At 48.2% G+C, this 23,841-nt stretch overlaps 1 protein-coding gene across 5 annotated transcripts in view; it reads right to left on the bottom strand.

The window, feature by feature from the left end:
* Window positions 1-1,519: 1,519 nt before the first annotated feature.
* The window catches only part of dclk1a (doublecortin-like kinase 1a), a 64,774-nt gene continuing 42,452 nt past the window's right edge, over window positions 1,520-23,841 (bottom strand). The window contains exons 1-13 of one of the 5 annotated variants that reach the window (XM_048984430.1): window positions 17,209-17,400; window positions 16,441-16,535; window positions 10,487-10,529; window positions 10,070-10,239; window positions 9,812-9,931; window positions 8,737-8,883; window positions 7,389-7,522; window positions 7,206-7,283; window positions 6,685-6,781; window positions 6,517-6,597; window positions 4,481-4,594; window positions 3,687-3,760; window positions 1,520-3,566 (exon numbers count right to left, since the gene is read on the bottom strand). In XM_048984430.1, the coding sequence (XP_048840387.1) occupies window positions 3,509-3,566; window positions 3,687-3,760; window positions 4,481-4,594; window positions 6,517-6,597; window positions 6,685-6,781; window positions 7,206-7,283; window positions 7,389-7,522; window positions 8,737-8,883; window positions 9,812-9,931; window positions 10,070-10,239; window positions 10,487-10,529; window positions 16,441-16,535; window positions 17,209-17,227 (1,230 nt within the window). In that variant the 5' untranslated portion in view covers window positions 17,228-17,400 and the 3' untranslated portion in view covers window positions 1,520-3,508. Of the gene's footprint in view, window positions 3,567-3,686; window positions 3,761-4,480; window positions 4,595-6,516; window positions 6,598-6,684; window positions 6,782-7,205; window positions 7,284-7,388; window positions 7,523-8,736; window positions 8,884-9,811; window positions 9,932-10,069; window positions 10,240-10,486; window positions 10,575-12,521; window positions 14,728-16,440; window positions 16,536-17,208; window positions 17,401-23,841 lie in introns of those variants that run through there. The other 4 variants (XM_048984429.1, XM_048984428.1, XM_048984426.1 and 1 more) reach the window with 4 other exon arrangements.

Consider the following 23,841-nt stretch of genomic DNA (forward strand, 5'->3'; position numbering starts at 1 on the left):
TTGCAGATAAGATTGGACACCCCTGCGTTAAATTCATCCATGGTGATGTTCAGTATTGCATTCCTCAAAAAGGATGCAACTGGACTTCTGCATTGACATTATTATAATAAACCTCAATGAGCCCCGTGAAAGTGATTAGTTGCCATTGTTGACACCACAGTGCAGAACAATGAATGTGTCCTCTGCATTTAACCCACATGTGAGATAGCAGGGGACAGTATCTTGCTCTGGGTTCAAACCAACCATCTTTCGTGCCGCACTTCGCTAAGCATTAGGCTCCCACTGCCCCCTGCTCAGCCTTATGCATTTTTGTATACTTTCAGTCTTTGTTAAAATATTTCATTAATATTGGTGCATTTAATAAGAGAAGTATTGTGCAGTGTGGCATCATGGGAACTTTATTGTTCAGTATTATTTCTGCCCACCTCCAGTACGTCAGTATTCTGTGATTAGATGGCTTCATCTTTACAGGACCAAAACAAGCCCAACCCCTCTGGACACCGAGTTAGGAATTTTGAAATTACATAACAACCATGAAGCACTTTACAAAAGGCTATGAAGTCATAGATTAAAAATCCACTGTGTACACACACACACACACAAACATAGTGTGTACATTATACAGTAATAACATAATATTATCCTAGGAATCTTATTCAAGTTCAGCAGTTACGTTTATCATGCATGTTAAGCATGTCTGTAGGCAAATACTCAGAAATTACAAATGCCAGATTACAGTGCATGTTAGATCATTGTAAAATAACACACCGCCGGATCAAAGTCAGCGTACAGAACAGCTATATCTGTTGTGCTTTTTTCTGTCATAAGCTGGAAATCCCTACTGATGAAAACCTGTATCGTCACATAACCGCCATCTTCAATATTTTGAAACAAATAGCCACTTTTATTTATGTATTATTGCAACACGTCAGTTGCAAAATACATATAATGCATTTGGAATCACTCCGAAGAGCAAAATTACAAATTCATTGCAAACATTAACAATGAAACTACTGTACAGCAGATGTCGTGTGGTAATACTCACACTGCTTCTTCGACTCTTGGATTAGCTGACGAACATTACATTTGATTGAAATGCAGCTAAATAACAGCACTAGATACACAGACAGACATACCTTTCAGCCGAGTACATAAATCGTTAAATCTGTTGCTAACCAGCAGATGGCAGCACTAGCGCCGGCTTGTACAGCGTGGACGACCGTAACTGCAAAGCGATACCCTAAGCGGCGATGAAAGTCTGCTGCTTCATTTAATATGTCTGTGTCATGGTATCATTTCAATCAGGTTGAAACAGCTGCGCTGCTTGTGAGTTACTGCACGGTCAGACATGGGACAAACAGCTGCGCCGTCGCTCATTTTATTTATTGCAACAGTGTCGTGGGTATCACCTCTTCTGGCTTCATTTTGGTTTTGTTCCGTCTACAAATAATGTCCTAATAAGCAAAACCGTGCTTTAATGTATTTTCCTGATTACGTTTACTTGAGTACTGCAGAAGAATTCACAAAATTCCCAATCACGTTTAATAAAAGTATGAAACAAAAAACATCAGCTGGCAATTATAAAATGCTACATGTTCACAGAACTTTGCATAACATTTCTTCCTGTTCTGACCGTTCATTCGCTTATTTAGCGTTGCAAATTCTTCCACTCCCGCAATGAACAGTAACGGTTCAGTATCCCCACATTGTAAAAACAAATTCTCCATGTAAACACAACTCAACTGGCTACTTTGAGAGCGCCTGTGCTTGACCGATCGCTAAATTCATTTAAGATCCCTGCTCCAGCCACAACCGAACTGCCGTAGCTATCGGGATTAAGGACGCCAGATGGACAGCTGCCGCTCGGGATACAGTTCACTGAAAAATAGCCTGACACAAATGTAGCAATGTGTTCCGCTTTTAAACTGAGTGCTCAGAGAAAACGATAAGCACTGAAAATGAAGACAAACAATTATACGACACAATTTGACGTTTTCCGCTTGAAACGCCGCAGCAGCACTTAATGTCTTCAGGTGCGCGAGCGCAGGTCCAACTCCTTCGCGTGCCAGTAGGCATGAGACGTTCGAATGTAGATCAAGCATGTTGTTGACGACTCTGTCACGGGCAAATGACGTCATAATCTAGCGACAAACCCTTGATTGTGGCCTGTCCGCCACATGCTTTAAATATAAATTGGTCAAAAGACAATGACCGTGTGTGAATGGCAACTGGAGCGTTTTTGCTTTGTATGCAACATTTTTTTTTCATTTTTCTCCAACATAAATATATAAAATGAATAAAATTATATTATGTACATGAGATAAAGACATGTATTATCACAAATCTTATTCTTTTCTAAAGCTTTTTTTTTTTTAAACAATTCCCATTGTTTTATAAACCAATATGCCACAGATGTGAAAGCTGTCTGGTTTCAGCATACTGTTGGCCAGGCACTGAGTTCTGTTTCTGCAAAAACCTGCGAGGTGTCTGCTACAAGGGGGTGGACCAGTTCGTGGGAAATGATTTTCTTCCAACATATTAACGAAAGGCCCTGGTTAGTCTGAGTGATTTCTGCCAAACTGGACAGAAGTCTCAGCTGTCATGAAAGAAATGTTCTTGTCACAGCTAAGTGCTTTAAACATCAGCTGCAGACAAAATGCCATTAAATCCATAAATGGTATCCCTTCACAAAAACATTGACAAATGTTCCATATATTGCAAACCATATCACTTATTGCCACTCCATGTGATGTTCTGTATGGTTTGTAGCACACTGAAAAATGACATATATTGTCAGATCAATTCAGATCGATTAGGCATGCTAATACATTGTTAAAAGCAACAATGATAGATTTATAATATATGATCCACTAACATAAAAATATATAAATCTGCCTTTGTGTATTGGTACAGCTCTGTTTCCGAGGAGGTTACAGACAGGTCAAGAGTAAAGGCATAATTCTAAAAGATCACAGTCACTTGAGCACCTCCCAAGTGTCAATCTCAGTGAGATTTGACTTAAAGATACTGAATTAAAATAAAGCATTAAAATTTAATTGAAATGATACATTTCCCTTGTGTTAATCAAAATAAAAAAAAGTGAAAAAACTATATATGCTTAAATAAAAAAAAAAAAAAAAAAGATAAATGTACAAATGAGGCAAATATAGAAAGTGGCACTCGGATACAAAGCTCGCGTACTGTCACATCTCGGCGGATCACACCGCCGTCACGCTTCGGCGATGCCACCGCTTTCATCCACATTCCTTTTCCTGCTCCTTCAAACCCCTCTGTCTCTCTATATGTCCCCCCCACCCCCTGCCCATCCACCATGGACTCCCCGCCTTCTCTCCTCTTCTGTCCCCCACTGGGGGGGAGGGGGAGGTGTCGGGGAGCACTCCAGATGGGCGAATTGGGCGGGCGGACGGACCCTGTCCCAGTGGCGGGGCTCAGGTTCCAGTTGGCGGTGGCAGGGAGGGAGGCAGAACTGCTGGGTGGGGCCCGGACCTCACATCCTGGTGGCATCCTCATCTGAAAATCTACCCCTTCTTATCAAGAGTGGTGGTCTGGAAAAGGTACATTGGGCAGAGGGGAGAAAAACAGGCCACCTGTCAGGGCTTCATAAAGGGGTTTGGGGGGGGGGACACCGTATATGGACATGCTAAGAGAGTCGTGCTGTAGCGTACCTTATCCAGAACATTCCTGGGTGTTGGTAGAAGTCCAAGGAGCCTGATCTCTGCATGGTTAAGCTGGGGTCCATCTGTGCAAACAGAAATGAGGGGATTCACTGTACTGTTTTGATAACCATCTCCTGAGCTCAAATCATCTTTCTGTATTCTCAAGACACGAAATCAGAGCTGCTGTGCGATTATGCCCCCGTCCTCCAGGTGGCAGCAGAGCACCAAACGATACGGAAAGATGTTCTGAACACAAGCATTAGAAGAATGATGTCAAAATGTCCATAAACTTATTTGCTTTGGCTCTTTGTGTTTTGGAGCCGGTTTCTATATACCTAATGTTTCCTGTAAGTGAAATGAAAAAAATGAGAACATGGGAAGCGATGGCAAGCATCCTGGTCTCGCCCACACATAAGAGTTAATACTGCAGGGCTGTGAACGGCTTCACGCCTAATTAAACGAGCAGCGGGTCTGCAGGTGGATATTTGATGTCTGAGTTTCTTGAGAGCAGTAGACAGCACCGCTCAGATTAAGCAATATGCCAGTTTCACTGTTTTCTAACAGGCTGTAATTTTCACTAGACAACAGCCTTGTCACATTTGTGCTTCACTGTACAAATTACCAGCAAGCAAAAGAAGTTCTTGATGAAACTGTTCAGACCCTACATAAAAGTGCTTCCTGAAGCCTAAGATTACATTAGTGTATTTCTCATATATTTATGCTGAAATACCAACGGACTAAATGCTGAAATAGGTTCTGTGCTCTTCCATGTTTTTTTATGGCTCCCTGGAGGAGGGCTTTACCGTGATGACAGACACTTCAGCCGTGGTGCTGTCAGCTCGGGGCCCAGTGTTGAAATGCTTCTTGATCTTCCCAGCAACAGACAACTGGTGCTCATTCTCTGACAGGCCGTCTTCCTGTGAGATGTGAAGGGGACACGGGTGAGGGGAGGCAGCGCAGTGCACAGCGGGTGGGCGGGCCGCCATGTCAGGAACACCTGCATTGGTGCTATAACTGTACTAGTGCCTGTCCCGGTTGGGGCCTGCCATTTGTACTTTCACATATGCCTGCATGGCTTAGTTCCTGCTGGATGTGTCAGTCAGCTTAGTGTTTCCCAATCCGCTCCTCTGGGACCCACAGACAGTCTATGTTTTTGTGGTCTGTATGGCAGACAGCATGGAGGGAGCAAAAACACGGACCAACCGCGGGTCCAGAGAACCAGACTGGAAAACGATGAGTTAGTTATACCTCAGTCAACCTCAGCCAACACAGGCCAACCTCAGCCAACCTCAGCCACAACCTCAGCCAACACAGACCAACCTCAGTCAACCTCAGCCAACACAGGCCAACCTCAGCCAATACAGGCCAACCTCAGCCACAACCTCAGCTAACACAAACCAACCTCAGCCACAACCTCAGCCAACACAGACCAACCTCAGCCACAACCTCAGCCAACACAGGCCAACCTCAGCCACAACCTCAGCCAACCTCAGCCAATACAGGCCAACCTCAGCCAACACAGACCAACCTCAGCCAACACAGGCCAACCTCAGCCACAACCTCAGCCACAACCTCAGCCAACCTCAGCCAACCTCAGCCACAATCTCAGCCACAACCTCAGCCAACCTCAGCCACAACCTCAGCCCCAACCTCAGCCAACCTCAGCCACAACCTCAGCCAACACAGACCAACCTCAGCCAACCTCAGCCAACCTCAGCCACAACCTCAGCCAACCTCAGCCACAACCTCAGCCAATCTCAGCCACAACCTCAGCCAACCTCAGCCACAACCTCAGCCAACCTCAGCCACAACCTCGGCCACAACCTCAGCCACAACCTCAGCCAACCTCAGCCAACCTCAGCCACAACCTCAGCCAACCTCAGCCACAACCTCAGCCACAACTTCAGCCACAACTTCAGCCACAACCTCAGCCACAACCTCAGCCACAACCTCAGCCACAACTTCAGCCACAACCTCAGCCACAACCTCAGCCACAACCTCAGCCACAACTTCAGCCAATCTCAGCCAACCTCAGCCACAACCTCAGCCACAACCTCAGCCAACTTCAGCCAACCTCAGCCACAACCTCAGCCAACCTCAGCCACAACTTCAGCCACAACTTCAGCCACAACCTCAGCCAACCTCAGCCACAACCTCAGCCACGACCTCAGCCAACCTCAGCCACAACTTCAGCCACAACTTCAGCCAACCTCAGCCACATCCTCAGCCAACCTCAGCCACAACCTCAGCCAACCTCAGCCACAACCTCAGCCACAACCTCAGCCAACCTCAGCCACAACCTCAGCCAATCTCAGCCACAACCTCAGCCAACCTCAGCCACAACTTCAGCCAACCTCAGCCAACCTCAGCCACAACCTCAGCCAACCTCAGCCACAACTTCAGCCAATCTCAGCCACAACCTCAGCCAACCTCAGCCACAACCTCAGCCAACCTCAACCACAACCTCAGCCACAACTTCAGCCACAACCTCAGCCAACCTCAGCCACAACCTCAGCCAACCTCAGCCACAACCTCAGCCAACCTCAGCCACAACCTCGGCCACAACCTCAGCCACAACCTCAGCCAACCTCAGCCACAACTTCAGCCACAACTTCAGCCAATCTCAGCCACAACCTCAGCCAACCTCAGCCACAACCTCAGCCAACCTCAGCCACAACCTCAGCCAACCTCAGCCACAACCTCAGCCACAACCTCAGCCAACCTCAGCCACAACCTCAGCCACAACCTCAGCCACAACCTCAGCCAACACGGGTATCAGTATGTTACTTGTCGCCTTTTCTCGGGTTGCGCTGTGGCTTGTTGTGTCTCGGGCACTTACGTTGACCCAAGGATGCTCTAGAACCTGCAGGGCTGTGTAGCGCTGGTCCACTTCCACCTGGAGCATGCAGGTGATCAGCTCCTGGAAAGACAAAAGCCAAAATGTGCTACGACTCACACCATGTACATGTGCACAGCTACACAGACTCGCACATACCAAATCACATACCTTTGCAGAGTCGGACACATTATCCCAGTAGGGTGATGGAAAATCTAACTGCCCCATAAGAATCTGGTCAAAGAGAACTTCCTGATCTTCACTGCTTCTGCAAGAAATAAATTGTGGTCAGATCTTTTATACACAGACACCTGTTTGTGATGAATGTAAAACGAAAACTGTTTTCAGGTTAAATAAAACAATTTTTTAATCGACTTATTCAGTCTCCATCCCAATTCCACTGCAATACTCCAGAATAACTTGGGACGTAGCAGAACGTTTTTAACGTTAACAATCAGGTATCCACACAAACAGCAAATGAACTTAATAGAGTCAGTTTGTTTGCATGTATATTGCTGATGGTCCATAAACAAGTTACATTCAATATTTTTCGAATGATAACATTATATTAGTGTTACAGTGTAACATCTTGAGATAATTATGCAGTGCAAAGTGCTGTTCTGGCATTGAGTGTCGTTCTGGATAATGGTGGCTGGGGAACGAGTGAAGACGGGGATGACGTCAGGACCCACCCACGGAACGGAGGGAAGCCGCAGAGCAGGATGTAGGTGATGACGCCGGCTGCCCAGATGTCCACCTTGAGGCCGTACCTGCGGACAGATCAGCGGTGAGCAGCAGGGAAGGCCGATGAATAAGGTAGCCAATAGCGGGAGACAGGATGCAGACTGTTGATGGAGAGGAAGTGTCTTCCTTACCCGCTCTCTGCAATGATCTCTGGTGCTACATATGTGGGGGTCCCACAGACGGTGTAGAGGGGTCCGTCCACCACTGTGGCCAAGCCGAAATCACCAAGCTTGAGGGATTTGCTACCATCTTGGTGTTCGTACACCTAGGATACAGAGCAGTGGGGCGGACTGATGATTCACACCAAAACAGCTACTGTGTTATATTTTAAGTGTATTTCGCTGTTACACGGACACATTCACGATAACTCAAACAACCAAGAAAACAGGCCTCGTGTATGTGCATCAAGATATGTCTGGCAGATCCACAGAGCTAGCAAGAACAGTGGGACCCAAGAGCAAAGCATTCTGGGTTGCCAAAGCAAAACAAAATCACAGAAAATGTCTCCAGTTGTGAAGGGAACGATTAATTTCAGCCAGCAAAAAAAATATATGCAAACTGGAAACGAGAGAATTTTATCTCTTGCTAGCGGACAGCCCTAGAAAGCTACTTATTTTTTGAAAATTCAGGTCAATTCAGGCACTCAAAATGCATAAGAACTGACATATGAATCTCAGAGCCTGATGTTTTTCCTGCTTGTCACACCGGAACAGACGCGCCTCTTCATCACACAGCGCAGTAACAGTTCCGCTCATCCCTAGGTCTTGCCAACAGCCTCTTTAAAGCCGAGCTTCGGAGCACAAGCTGAGGCAATAAATAATTTCCCTCCTCTTCGCGTGCATGACACCGTACACGCCGCTGGATTTAGAAGCTGCCCTTTGGTGCTGAGTACAGCCAGAACCAAGTTTATTTTTACGGTTTTCCTTGACCCGTGGGGTTTTGTGGGGGAGCAGGGTGCCGAGAAGCCAGCGCTGCTCCCCCGCTCCCAATTTCACAGCCATTGACGGGGGGGGGGGGGGGGGGGGGTCTAAATAACAAACAGATCCTTTCATCTTGTGTCTCTGGAAGCTGGATTTTTTTCACTAGCTGTCGAATAGAGTTCAACAGAGGTGAAAAAAACAATCCCCAAGCACTTTTGAATTTTACATTCATGGTTTCAAAGTTTCTTTGTGAGAGATCATTTCATTAATATTCATAAGACTGACCCATATATTTGCTTAATGCAGTTTAATCTTTTATCACTGTAAAGATTTTGACAGGCAGTCAGCCAAAAGATGGGAGCCCCCTCCCCCATGCACACACACACACACACACACACACACACACACACACACACGCACACACACACACACGCACACACACGCACACACGCACACACACACGCGCACACACACGCACACACACACGCACACACACACGCACACACACACGCACACACACACACACACACGCGCACACACACACACACCCTGGCCTCACCAGCAGGTTCTCTGGCTTTATGTCACGGTGGACGATGTTGAGGCTGTGTAGATACTTGATGGCACTTGCTAGGTTGTGTAGCATACCACTGGCATCTCTCTCAGTGTATTTGTTGGTGGAGGTAATAGCATCAAAAAGGTCACCGCCCTGGACAGAAAGACAGAATGCAGGTCCCAGTGAACGGATGTGAGGTCACTCCTGCGCAGATGGCCAATCATTCCAACTCTGCTGGCAGGACTGGTGACCAAGGCGAACCCTTAGGTTACTATCTGCTTTTCATTATTTTTTTTTAGACACAAACGTTTAATTGAAAAAGAATCACTTGAGGAAAACCACGAAACTTCAGCTTCCACGAGGTTCCAGATGCTTCCCCTTGAGACCCTCTGCATCAGCCTCGGCTGCCCACCCATTCTCAAGGAATGCCTTGTTCTCTCCGAATCTTTTCAGAGGCTGTGAGAAATATGGCCTATTTTCTTCTTCTCTGACATGTATAAGAGTTCCGTCTCCGAGGCTAATAAGTAGAGCAACAGCCCAAAATAGCTCTCCACTCTGAACAGACCCGGCTCGTCTCAGGAACACTCATTAAAATGAAAAAGGCCGTCACACAGCGATTCTCCACCCACAGCACATTGACACATCTCTACCTCTTCGACCCGAATGTTCATCTCGGGCTGGGATGAAGTAGGATACAGACACACCTTCTTCTACAGTGATTACTTTCCATCATTTGGTCTGGAGCGGCCTTGTTAACCAAACCAGGCACTAAAAGCTTCGACTCCTTGCTCGTTGCTATCGACACACACGTGCTGAGATGTTTTGGGCCGAGAGTTGTGCTTAGTGGCGTAAAAACAGGACTACCGCCTCAAAGGCTATTAAGCAGCACGGAAGGTAGGACACTGCTAACATTCAAAGACTGATGAAGCTGTGAGGAGCAGAAAGAGTACAAAAAGTCAAGTGGTTTTCCTCAGGAGTGACATGAAGATGATCTTGGAAGGCACATATTTATCAGCGTTCCTCAGACATGGACAGAGCCATCTGATGTCAAGAAAGGTGTGTTGACCAAGGATAACCATACCTTGACCAGCTCCATAACGAGGTAGAGCTCACTGTAAGTGTCCATCTCCTCAATCAGCAGGACGATGTTGGGGTGTTTGACTCGTCGGAGGATCGACACCTCGTTCTGTATCATGTGCTCCTGGGAACAAACGGATTGGTCACGGGCATCAGCCGGATAAATCCGATACTCAGATCGCAAACAGACTTCCGCCTCTTAGGTGGACATGCTCAGAGGGCCACTTCCACGCACGCTCGTCGCCCTCACTGCCTCGCATACCTTTCCTCTACACTTGCCCTTGTTGATAATCTTCAGAGCGTACTCCCTGCCCGTCGAGTGCTCCACGCACTCCCGCACCACGGCGAAGTTGCCATCTCCGATCGTCCTGCCCACCTTGTATCTCTCGGCTATGGAGGCGGGCACTGGGGGGCAGTCATTCATTGCCTCGGCTGAAATGACGACACAAGCGAGGGTGTTAGAGGTCAGTCTCTTATGGGAGAGGGCGAGAGCTCCTCTCTGGCTTTCTACGCCACAATGGCTCCCTCCTTCCCACCTACTACACTCAGTACAAAGTTATTGTAAATCAATGTCTATCCTTCCTCGCCTTCTGAGAGATCTGGGTATCTCACAGTTAATAGAGGACTGGTGCCCTCTCCCCCACATACTATCACAGTATATTCACTCCCCACCTCTTACCTTCACTCCCTGCACCATCACCTTCTTCTATGGAGTTGGACACCTTGGTAGAGGTAAGAGACAGGGATGAGTCGCTGTGCTGGGATCCCTAGAGGATAAGGGGAAAGACAGTTAGTGTAACCCTGGAATGAAAGATGTCAACATGATAAACAAACGCCCTAATCCACTACTAACTACTTCTGTCCAGGTAGCTAAGGTAACTAACCTTCTACTAGTACTTAGAACTGCACATTCCTCCACTCTGAATGTAGCCTCACAAGAGTCCGTGTAATTTTTGCTTTCAGACTAGCATATTTTTTTTTTTTCCTGTTCTAAATCTCATTCGCGGCTTATATAGATGTCAGCCGCGAACACAGAATTTCGGTTTCCATGGGAATGGTTTAGGCAAGTGGTGCTAATAATATGTTCACAATACTGAGTCAGCTGGCTGGGTCAGGGCTGAGAGCACTTCCTTTGACCAAATAAGGGCACTTCCTTTGACCAAATAAGGGCACTTCCTACTTCCAGGTTCCATTTCTGACATGCGGAAAGGTATACCAGCTAATTCAATGTTAAGTTAGCTTAGCAAATTCTCTGTTAGAACACTATTTACAATTTTACTTTATTATACTGCACATCAGTTTAGAACATAAACATTAATTGAACAATACAATAAAATAAAAAGGACAATATGGAAACACAAAGAAGCCACAAAAAAAGAAACATTTAGATGTAATCCTTTTTCCAATGCGTCGTATAAAAATTGAATCGACTCACCAGTATTTGTAAAGTATTAGAGTGTGTGTCACCTTGTTTTAAGCAGAGTGATGCTCCTCGCCTCGGTGCCTCTAAATTACTGCACTGCCCTGAAGGAATCTGACTGCACCAAGCTCTGAAGAGGCTAGTCTGCAATACAGCTCTGACCAGTCAATGCCAATCAAATCTCTGAATGGTCACTTCCCTCCTCAAACAGTGCCCATCTCAGCCGACAGGCTACATATGCTCTCCACTCTCTGCAGTGTGGGCAACAACAAAGTCAGTAAAATAGCCATCAGCGCTCATGGAAGTTTTACTAGAATAAAAAAATTCTGAGGGCAGAATGAAAAATCATTGGTTCTTAGAGATAACCAATCAGATTGGAGAGGAGGTATATCTAGGCAAGTAGAGGAGGCGGGATCAAGACATCTGATTGGTTGGTCCAAGGTACTCTAGCTGCTTGGATCCACCTCCTGTACAATCTGATTGGTTATCTCTCAGAACCAATCATTTTTTTGTTCGGCCCTCAGAACATTGTTGTGTACGCGAAACTCCCACAAGCATAATCTGCATCCTGTAAAACTACACCCAAAAACCCTGCCCCGTCTTTCAGCGGCTTAAACAACAGTGCATCCTGAAAAGGAGGATTTCCTTATCTGCATTAAAATAAGGATCACACACAGCACAAAAAAACAAAAACAAAAAAATTACACGTTACAACAAAACACAGATGTTACAAAACATTATGGCAGAACAAATGAAATCAAAACTAAGAATCAAAAAAACATTGTGAGAAGCAGCAGGAGAACTCTGAGGTGGTCAGTGTTACATATAAACTGAGTATGTGAGAGACGATTATGGGAGCAGTGATAACCAAGTTGGTCCAACAGCATGTTTTTGTGAGAAACAAACAGGTGGTTATAACGCTGCACTGGATGGCTGTCTTTTCTGCTGCTTCTGTGCATATCAAAGGTCTTGTAGATGTTGCATAGAACCTCATATCAAGCACATTATCTGAGGAAACACACACAACGTCGTGATCCATTTCCTACAGACACATAGGATCATGCTGGTTTACACATGCACAAAGGGCAAAGCAGTGGAGAGCATGCAACTGAACAGGGAGGATAATGAAGATGAAAGCATGTAAGTCTTGGAGAATCGTGGTGGGAGGTGTGTGTTTTCTGAGTCCTGCACTCACTAGATATTTCTAAGCCTCCATCACGAGAAGAAACTAAGGCAGCAGAATACTTTGAAATAAGAAACCCTCTCATGGTCAAAGAAGCGTACAGGATGGGTGAATTCATTTTATATCCCTCTATTATTTTCTTTTACTTTATTGAGCTTGCAGTGGACAATTACCGTTCTCTGTCACTAATGCATTGTTGGAGAGGTTGTGTCTTCGCAGACAGAGTGGAGAGAGTAATGGGACGGTGGGCTGATTTCCCCAACCTCAAAATCAATCATTGCAAATTCAGCTTCAAAAGTTAACATCTCAGCTTCTGAAGTTAAATTCCTAAGCGGGCACAAGCCAGTAATGCACACAGAAAGCCAAATGCTTCAGTCTAATTTGGGACTCGGTGACAATGTGGCCATTCGCTACTATTCTGGAGGCATTCCAGCTGGGAGCTATATGTTTCACAAATAAGCTCATGTAGCGCCCACAAGCCGCTATCCCTTCCCACACCACCTCACTGCACCCTGTGCCCGTCGCTGTGGATGCTTATTGACAGGTTAGCGAGCAGCGAATACAGGCACCGTCATGGTTAACCAAGCTGTTTGTGAGGCAGCGACAGAAACTGGCAGGATGCACACACCGAGGCGGCAGGTGCCCTGCCGCACACCTCACGTCTCACACCTTCCCTCTGCATCCAGGTGCTCTGTACACCCTGCGGAGTGAAAGCAGGCAGGTCTATGTTTAAGCCTCCTGAAGAAAACAACATACCAGGAGCTACCAGACCTAAATGAATTTCCATGAGGAAAGAAAACTAACCACAAGAAAAAGACAAATTAACCTTTGATAGTAGACTACTACTGCTGGCCCTCTGAGGACAGAGAAACATCCAGAATACATACATAATAACCATTAAAGGCCATTAATACTGATTAATATGAGTGAGGAAACCCATTTCAATTGGCTCTGAAAGAAGCAGAAGGTTGTTAGCCTTCATTAGATATCGACAAGCGGGGACACCCAATAGGGCAAATGAATTCAGCCAATCATTACCCTTCCTCTGGGGTGCAACCTTCAGCAACATGAGCAGTGGAACAAAAGACAGAATGAACTAGAGCCACAAAAGCTCCTGCAAGGCTGGCAGCATTGGGTTCAGCATGGGCCAACGGGAAGGTCAAAGGAGAGGACGAGTGCTGGGACCCAGAAGGGACAGGGACTGACCACAAGCTATCTTCCACCTCGTTTGCAGAGGCTTCTCCTTGCTCAGCATATTTTGTGTCCTCCTTGCTCCTAGGAGGAAGAGGAATGTGACTGCTAAACTACTGGGGACTCCAAACGATTACCGCCGCTGTTATTCTCTCAGTTTGAGGGTTGGTAGAGCGTGCTGGGAAGCCTTGGCTGTCCCACATTCTCATTGGTTCTATGCAGCCAGGAGCAATGCCATCACAGAAGTGGGACAGACCGGTTCTCCGATGAATGTCTAAAGCAGGGATTCTAGCTACCAAGAACATTTTCAGGACTCAGATTCATGGCATGACACCGGAAAAATGACCATTCAGATGGTATTACTCTGGAAGCTCCTGTCTCCCCCCCCCCCCCCCCCCCTTTTTCCTTCCGGCATCTGGAGACATCAAAGGAAATTAGCATGAAAGGGAAATTAGTATGTAAACTCAGCAACTGATAGATGCTCTTAAGGTGTCGGGATGCCGGTGCCACAGGGCAGAGCCGAGCACGGCTCACATGCAGAGACTGTGGACACTTTCAGCCAGGGCTTATACATCTGGGTGGGATGTATAACCAATATATATACGGCACCATTTTCAGCCGACACAGTGGTGCTGGGCTAGGTTTCTGGGCAAAGCCAACTCAAGCAAACACATTTGAGACGCTTAAACGGTTTATGGCGCAGTTTACGGCTTGTGTAGAGTAAAGCATTGGCTCTGAAATGACGGTCATGAAGGGCTGTGGATGTGATCGATCGGGATCTGCCCTGCAATGCTCTGCCTTCGATCAGCTACCCTTCGGACCAGCTATCCATGCTGAACCACTTGAACATAGCCGAAACTTGGCCTCTTCCTGTTTAGTTGCATGCTCATCAAGAGAACAGCCAAGATTTTACAAACCCAACCCCCCTGTATCAGTCTGTATATCCTACTGCATTTTTAAATACATACTCTATACAAACTCATTGCTTTTCATTTTAGATCTTTCAAAAAATATCAGCTGTGAACTCAGATCCATTTCGAAGGATGTGCCTCCATTCTGGAGACTCTCACTGGCTCCTGTAATGCGAGATCTATGCTGGGGTTTCACTGGCAATTCTGTCCTAGTCCTGAGAACACAGAAGGAAGTGCATTAATGCATGTGCATATGCGCGAGTGTGCACGGGTGATCCTGTAACTACATACAACTGTTTAACCGCACATGTCTATATCTTGTTAAGAAGGTGCATAGATGTCTTTGCCAAGGTGCATAAATGCCAATCCAAATCTAAGAAGGGTGGAGAAAGAGGTGGGATTACCACTGAGGAGCTGGACTAGGGATTTGCAGGTCCTTGTTTTGAACCCTATTGCAGCAATCAGATAATGGTCTTCGCTGAAAATTTCATTCATCATCCCCAAGCACGGAGAGTCAGGTATACAAGCACTTTATATTTACTCGTACAGGACTATCAGCTAATAATAATACTGACAGTACTTTCTAACATGCTGGTACTCACTGTCCAAATACATGACAATGAAATATACTTAAATGTTCTCCAGAACATGGTCTTGCATGTGAAACTGAATCTGCTGCACCCTGTATCTATGGGGATCCATACACTACACACACTGCTGCAGCCATACTGGGACTTCTATAGTATAAGTGTGCCTGGTGCTGCCTGCCAACTGCCTGGCCCTGATTGGCCTATTTCGCCATGCTGGGGACCCATCGGTCTCTCACAGGGCCGGTATGGGGGACCCGTCGGTCTCTCACAGGGCCGGAATGGGGGACCCGTCGGTCTCTCACAGTGCCGGTATGGGGAACCCGTCGGTCTCTCACAGGGCCGGTATGGGGGACCCGTCGGTCTCTCACAGGGCCGGTATGGGGGACCCGTCGGTCTCTCACAGGGCCGGTTTTGCGGGACCCGTCGGTCTCTCACAGGGCCGGTATGGGGGACCCATCGGTCTCTCACAGGGCCGGTTTTGCGGGACCCGTCGGTCTCTCACAGGGCCGGTTTTGCGGGACCCGTCGGTCTCTGACAGGGCCGGTATGGGGGACCCGTCGGTCTCTGACAGGGCCGGTATGGGGGACCCGTCGGTCTCTGACAGGGCCGGTATGGGGGACCCGTCGGTCTCTCACAGGGCCAGTATAGGGGACCCGTCGGTCTCTGACAGGGCTGGTATGGGGGACCCGTCGGTCTCTCACAGGGCCGGTATGGGGGACCCGTCGGTCTCGCACAGGGCCGGTATGGGGGACCCGTCGGTCTCGCACAGGGCCGGTATGGGGGACCCGTCGGTCTCTCACAGGGCCGGTATGGGGGACCCGTCGGTCTCTCACAGGGCCAGTATAGGGGACCCGTCGGTCTCTGACAGGGCCGGTATGGGGGACCCGTCGGTCTCGCACAGGGCCGGTATGGGGGACCCGTCGGTCTCGCACAGGGCCGGTATGGGGGACCCGTCGGTCTCGCACAGGGCCGGTATGGGGGACCCGTCAGTCTCGCACAGGTCCGGTATAGAGGACCGGCTTTGCGGGAAGCCAACGTGAGAACATAAGGGGATGTTGATGAAAGTTACATACAGATGCGGACGGCACTGAAAGCAATGGTGATGGTGTGTTTGATGAATCCACGGCAGACAACGTGGGCGATTGCAGGGCAAATACAGCAAACCGGACCGGTCTAGTGATGTGTGTGTGTGAGCAGGTGAATATGTGATAGCATGTGTGTCTGCATGTGAGTAATTTAACATATGAATTGTAAGGATGTGCTTGTGTGAGTTTGTATGAGAGCAACGGCGGCGGGGGGGGAGGGTAATGTTTGATTGGCAGCTGCCGGTTCTCTTACTCTGCGTTTCCGGAGGCTTCCTGGACTGGCCGGGGAGGGGCTGGGGGACTTGGCGGACTGGGGGGTGGACAGCTGGCTGCCGGGGGTCCCGTTAACTGCGGCCGCCAGACCGAGGGAGACAGAGGAAGACAGAGAGGAACAGAAACGTACATGAGAGCTTGAATGGGAATAGAATAAAGCCCACGCAGCGTCAGAAATGCGAAACACACACACACCCGGCGATACACCACGTCTGCCTCAGACAGGGATTTTAACAGTTAATAATAAATAGGAAAAAAGCCAATGATAAAAATGATCATAAGGAACAAATGGGCAAGTGATTCAATAGGGAAATAAATGTCATTTCTTCAATGGACAAACCCCCCCGACAGCCCTGTTGCTGCGTCCAAATCCGACACTTATCTACCGCCTTATGACTCACGGTGAGCATCTGAACATCAGACAGACCGAACCTAGAGGAACATCGAATCTTCACAGCCGTCACTAAAATCCCACCCTGTCCACACAGCCCGGCACGGTTGGTAATTAATAAACCGTGAAACTAACATAACAACAAGCATTTCATCAAAGTAGTGAGTGGATCTCAGCACCCTTGTTGGAAATGGTAGCAAACCCCGCCGTACAGAATGAAACACAAAACGGCATGGAGCGAATGCCTGGCAGCCCACTGACAAACTAGCGGGTGGCTAACCCCCCCCCCCCAGCGTTTAGCCATCAGCCCTTCGTACCCCGACCGGCTAACAAGGAGCCCCCCCCACCTGGCCCTACCTTCAGCGTACTGCAGCATGCTGCCGGCACAGTGTTAGTCCTGAGAGCGGGGAGTCTGCCGCCGTTCCGCTGCGTATGCAGTGAATGAGCACGAGGGGAGGGGGGAGCGGCCCAGATGTACCCGGCGACGGCACGCCATTGGTCGCCCGCGGGCCTGCGTCAGCCTGACGCGTGCCCGCTGGCGGCGCGAAGGCCCGCGTGGGGGGAGGGGGCCCCCCGAAAGGATGGGGGAGTGAAAGATACTCGAGTGGATGGGAGGAGAGAAGGATCAGCCTGCTCGGAGCCGTGAGAAAAGGTATGAGTGTGAACGAGAGGCGGGTATAGGGCACATTGCCAGAACTGCCCCCCCACCTTAATTAAAGGGCAGACACCGCATGGGGCTGCATCTTCATCAAAATCACATCACTGTGCCAGAGATGAACTGCCCGACGTTCTATGAGGAGGGAAAACAAAACAGGCACGATGCCGATGTGTCCTCAGGGGGGCGTCGCTGAGCAAAACTGAATAACCTCTATATCTCAGCAGCACTCTGCACCCCAGCCTGCCTCCCTCTGTCCAGCCCCCAGCCTGCGCTCGTTAACTGCAGCCTGTACCGTGTTTCACACGCTGTACTTACAGTTCATTTCTTTACCAGCAATGTAGTGAAACAGAAGATTAAGAAGGAGGGGTGAGACCTGTCCCTCACTCCTGAATGTGCTGTTTCTTCTCACGCCCAGTACATCCCAGCACCCTTTGTAGTCCCCCCCCCCCCCCCCCCCCGAAGCACACGCTTACATTTTTTTCCTCTTCTATGCCGGTGTCCCTTCTGTACCATGATGATATTGTTCCTGCCCAGTCCCAGTAAGCTCGCCCAGTCCCAGTAAGTTCGCCCAGTCCCAGGAAAGCCCCACCCCCAGCACACCTGTTACTCCCACCCCAATCCATGTGCAACTTCGATCAAACCACCCTGTTGGCCAGGAAGAACCCCTGCTTTGCTATGCTGGGAAACAATGGCATTGCTAGGGCTGTTTTAGGGGGCTTTAACCCTTCTAAAGCCTCCACTGACGCTCCGGCCAGGAAGGGGACAGTGTGGCATCTGAAGGACGCCGTGTGCTGTGTGGACGCGCCACAAGAAAGCCAAAGCTTTAGATAACAGATGCGAGGCTTTGGAGAGAGTTTGACAGACAAAGCTAGACAATGCTGCACTCAGATTCGTCAGCGTCAGAGGCGGGACTCAGAGACACACACACACATTAGGTATCTATATCTTTGTGGGGACTTTCCATTCATTTCTCTGGGTATAACCTTAGTCCCAACTATGATAACCTTAACCGCTACGCATGCACGCACGCACACACACACACACACACACACACGCACACACACTGCCTACCACCCAAACACACAACCAGCCCACTGCTTTGTCACTGGTCTAGTCCTCACCACACACGCGCTCAGAGACTGGGCTCCCGTGCCAGGCGTGCTCCGTGAAGGCGTGATGGAGACGAGGTGGGGGTGGTGGGGGCTGATAAATGGTGCCTCTCACGCTTCATGCCGCACGAATCGCCTCAGCTAGAGTAGGATTGTGTGCTTAGTGTGAAGTTTAAACTTGCAAGTTCTGGGACTGTCTGTATATATATTTCATACACTGTGTCCACATCTGGCAGCATGAAGGAAGTCACTGTGTGTTTGTGTGGATCTGCATCTCTTTCTACCTTTTTAAGTGCTTGTATATGTCAGTGTGCATTTGCATGCCTGTTTCTGTGTTTACATGTATGCACAGTATGTAATGTACATGTTCCTGCATGTGTAAGAGTGTGTACACTCTGAACTATGTTCACTATGTTGATATACACTGATCAGCCATTAAAACCACCTGCCTAATATTGTGTAGGTCCCTCTCATGCCACCAAAACAGCTCTGACCCTCTGAAGAAAGAACTCCACAAGACCTCTGAAGGTGTCCTGTACTATCTGGCACCAAGACGTTAACAGCAGATCCTTTAAGTCCTGAAAGTTACAAGGTGGGGCCTCCATGGATCGGACTTGTTTGACCAGCACATCTCACAGATGCTCGATCAGATTAAGATCTGGGGAATTTGGAGGCAAAGTCAACATCATGAACACTTTTTCATGTCCTCAAACCATCCCTGCATCATTGTAAACCATACTGAAATCCACATGGATGCCAGGACCCAAGGTTTCCCAGCAGAACACTGGCTAGTTTCAGTTCTTCCGGGTAATTAGTTTAATAATTACTGATTCTGATTGGTCAGAGGCTTCACACCTGGCTCACTGGTAAAGGAAGGCTGGAAAACCAGCAGTGCTCGGACCTCGAGGACCGTGATTTAAATAATAGGGGCTTAGAGTATGTCTCCTCCAACTTGCCTTCTTCCCATAATGCACCCTGGTGCCATCTCTTCCCCAGGTAAACCACGCACACACACCTGACCGTCCTCATGATGTAACAGAAAATGGGACTCATCAAACCAGGACACCTTCTTCCATTGCTCCATGGTCTAGCTCTGATGCTCATGTGTCCCTTGTAGGCAATTTTGGTGGTAAATAGGGGTAGGTATGGGCACTCTGATTGGTCGGCAGCTATGCAGTCCCACGCTAAGCAAGCTGTGATGCACTCTGTGTTCTGACGCCCATCAGACCCATATTAACAGCAGTTTGTGTTACAGTAGCTCTCCTGTGAGATTGGATCAGACGGACTAGCCTTCTCTCTATGAGCCTGGGGTGCCCATGACCTCATCGCCAGTTCACCGGCTGTCCTATCATGGATCACTCTTGGTAAGTACTGACCACTGCATACCGGGAACATGCCACATGACCTGCCGTGTTGGAGATGCTCTGTGCCGGTCATCTACCCATCATACTATGGCCCTTGTCAAAGTCGCTCAAATCCTTATCCTTTCCAATTTTTCCTGCTTCCAAAAATTAACTTGAAGAACTTGATTAATATATAAAGGCACCCTTGACAGGTGCCACTGGAACGCAATAATCAATGTTATTAATTTCACCTGTCAGTGGTTTTAACGTCATGGCTGACTGGTTTTTGCACATATGTCTAGTTCTCTGTGTTTAAGTGAGAGAATACATGTGTAGCTACAGTATAGCATGTTATTGTGCATGAGTACATGTCTGTGCGTTTGTGACTTTGGTATGGACAAGTTACATTCCTGCCATCTGACTGCCTTTCAAATGCCAAGTGATATCAAGCCTGTGATATACTGCAGTGAAAGCAAACTTTCTCATACCTTTCCTGTTACATTTCTACCCTGGTAATTTACTTGGGAGGTGTATGTCTATATAAGGCGTTAAATTAAGCCGTCAGCTCAGCACCATTAACTTTCCCAGGTATTAAAGAGCATTAATACCAGAGGGACTTTGTGTAACATAATGAAGAAACATCTGGCATCTGTTATTTTAATTATGAAGTACTCAGTACTTAAAATGCCCTAAACATTTTGTGTCACACATGGCTGCACTTTAGGATTTGCAAAAAAAAAAAAGAGAGATTTACACATTTGAAAATAAGGAGGATTTAAGAAATCCCACTTTATATAATTTCTACTGAGTTATTTGTGCAAGGTTAATTAAGCGGGATACTGTCTTTATGTTAAGATAACCCTAACCACCAAATTTTTAATAATGTTTGTCATGTACGGCACGTACTATTAGTGTAAAACACAAATACTCTACGTAAGCAGCTGCTTTCACATGTAAATGAGGTTTTAGATGTTCATCTAAGCAGCGTCCCTTCGCATTCAGGGCTGCCCACCTGCCTTGAGACGGGTTAAAAAAGCAGGGGTTCTGGACACCAAACGGGGGGGGGGGGGGGGGGGAGATTTAAAAAACACATTTCGGCGGCATAGCTGGCATTCTTCCACCCATGCCATCTAACCACAGACTTTGATGGAGGCGCAGACTGTCCTCTTGGGACAGCTACCCAGAATCCCCAGTTTCAGATCTGCCCGTCTGGCCTAATCAGCTGGGAGCCTCAGCGGAGGCTTCTGAAGTTCCCTATCGATCAGCCCGAAACCCACTCCCTCTCCGGCTTGGTGGTATTTAATTAAATAGTATTGACAAGCAGTGTGGCCTCTGCGAACTGTGCGAAGCAGTATCCGAGGGGATGAGCTGGTCCCGCTGTGTGCGGAGAAGGTGATGTTTGCGGGGGGAAAATGGAGAACGGGTCGCCTTGAGTTCGAGTCGGTTACACACTGCTGGCAGCAGGTAGCATGAATTACACAGGCAAGTCGCCTCAAAGTTTCTGGTCCGAGTCCCAGAAGAGGCTCAGCTACTAGACCCTGATTTTTTAACCCGAACTAATATACAGTTGGATAAATGGGTGACAGTGTATCTTTCTTTGAAAAAAAAAGCATCAGCTAACTAAAAAACAATAGGAAGAATCATAGCGATCCAGGCACTTCATGCTCTATGACATCACCGTGACCCTGTATTGTACTGATAATGATACAAAATCCAACCGGGTTAAAAGGAAATCACTGTCGTTAAGCAGGTGAATCAGGACAGGAGAGGAATCCTCTTTATTTATCAAGCCGTACTTTTTAGAGCGTATAGTTGTTTAATTTAGCAGAACGCTGTTTAATGTAACAGGGTCAGAGTGGTAGAAAAACAGGTTTTGTTCCCCACTGTCAGTACAGTTCAGTTTGGGTAAGAGAACATTCACCAGCCTTTAGGGAAAAATACCAAGGTGGAGGACCGACCTCCACTGTTTAATGAGAGGTGAAGCTACTGGAAACTGGGCACTGGACACAGCAATGCGGATGAACCTCTTAATATGCATTGGTGAGTGGGATGGAGGGAAGGAGTTCGGGGCAAATGTCTGACCGTATGTCCTCACCACCGGAATCGGTCCGAGTGTCACGCGCGTTCAATGTGAAATTGAATGGGGGCCAACAGCACCCAAGAGCTTCGGTATCAACCTGCTTCCAGAACTCACATCTTCGCATGGTTAAAATGGATTTACTAGACGGTAATAAACACACTTCCCCTCCCGGTGTGAAAAACTGGGGGGAGGGGTGTTCTGAAGGTACTGAACTGCAGCAAAATAAAACGCCAGTCTTCTGTCCCATCAGAGTGAGGAGAAACACCAACCCTACACTTCTGAAGTGTTTTGCACTTCAAATGTGTCTTTTAATGGGGTTTTAATGCTTCTAAGCCAGAGGTGGTTAGGTGTGGGCAAAAGGATGCATTTTCAGGATTTACATTTCAATTTGTTGTGCCAAAGGGGGATGACCTGCATCCCAGTGTATGTGCACAGACTGTGTTGATATAAGATTCTTCATTTACTGCTTTCTATCTTTTACTGACCACAGTTAAGGTATGCAAGTCTCTCTGCTCAGTGATGAGACAGGACTTGAGTTTAAGTGTCTTGTGGAGATGGGTACAGGGGCTGCCATCTGTCTTGGCTGATTAAGTCTGCTTTGCTGATTAGGTCGTACAAAGTGTGCTCCATACTGTCTGACAGACAAAGCTCTGTTTACCATGGGGAGGGGTTCCTACACTCATTACGGACTTTCTGAGCACTCTGAATACTTATAAATAAATCTCAGTATAAAACTGGTGGCAAAGAACTGAGGGACTGTTAGAAGCTTGGTGAGAAGCCTCACTGATGAATGTGGTACAGGCACCATACGAGGGGTGGGTGATCTGACGATATCGTGATCAATCTTGAAGATGTTCACAATCTACTTTTCAGGTGAATCACTGTCATGCCCTGCTCGTCGGCTCCTCCTGTGTGCCACACCCCCTGCCTACCCACGTGTGTTTCCCGGATTGTACCCAGCTGTGTCCGTTTGCTTTCAATCAGTCTTGTGCATTTAAGTCCTGGTCTCCCCAGTTTTCCTTGTCTGTCATTGATGTCAGTCGATGTTCGTGCCCTCGTCTGTGCGAATAAACCCCCGTTCTCCCGTATACTGTTGCCAGCCTGCTCCTTCCGCACGATCGCCGCTTTCTGCTCGCGATCGTTGCCGTCATCCGTGACAGAATGACAGACCAAGCAAACAAGGCAAAGCGGCAGACCGACAACGATCAGCTCGGTCTCCTGCAGGAGATTCATTACTGGCTTAACCAGCCCGAAGTAAAGGAGGACCCGGTCGCGCTGGACCTAGCCACTCACAGCTGCGACCTCCTGCTGACCATGTCTCCGGAAGGGGACAGGAAAGTCCTGGAGGAGGTGCGCTCCAACCTCTATCAGTTGGTTCAAAGACTGACGATACGGAGGTTGGGCTTTGACGCACCGTGCGCCACGGAGGTGATTACCCCGTCTCCCTTCCTAGCGGAGAGGGAGCAACCCTCCACAAGCGCTGCGACGACCAGGAAGAAGAGGAAAAAGAGGACGCTAGTGACCGTCCCCACTCTCAATTTGGGGGCATGTACGCTCTCCCCCGCTCCTCTTCCAACCTTGGGAGGAGAGAACTCCCTGGCAAACGTCATTGCCGGCGGACCCCGCTCCCGTGCAGCCGCCATTGCCGGCGGACCCCGCTCCCGTGCAGCCGCCATTGCCGCCTTCGCCGCTGCCGCCGCCTGCGCAGCCGCCTTCGCCGCCGCCTGCGCAGCCGCCTTCGCCGCCGCTGCCGCCGCCTGCGCAGCCGCCTTCGCCGCCGCCTGCGCAGCCGCCTTCGCT

This window comes from Brienomyrus brachyistius, chromosome 18 (assembly GCF_023856365.1).
Source record: "Brienomyrus brachyistius isolate T26 chromosome 18, BBRACH_0.4, whole genome shotgun sequence".
In the NCBI taxonomy this organism is placed as follows: Eukaryota; Metazoa; Chordata; class Actinopteri; order Osteoglossiformes; family Mormyridae; genus Brienomyrus; species Brienomyrus brachyistius.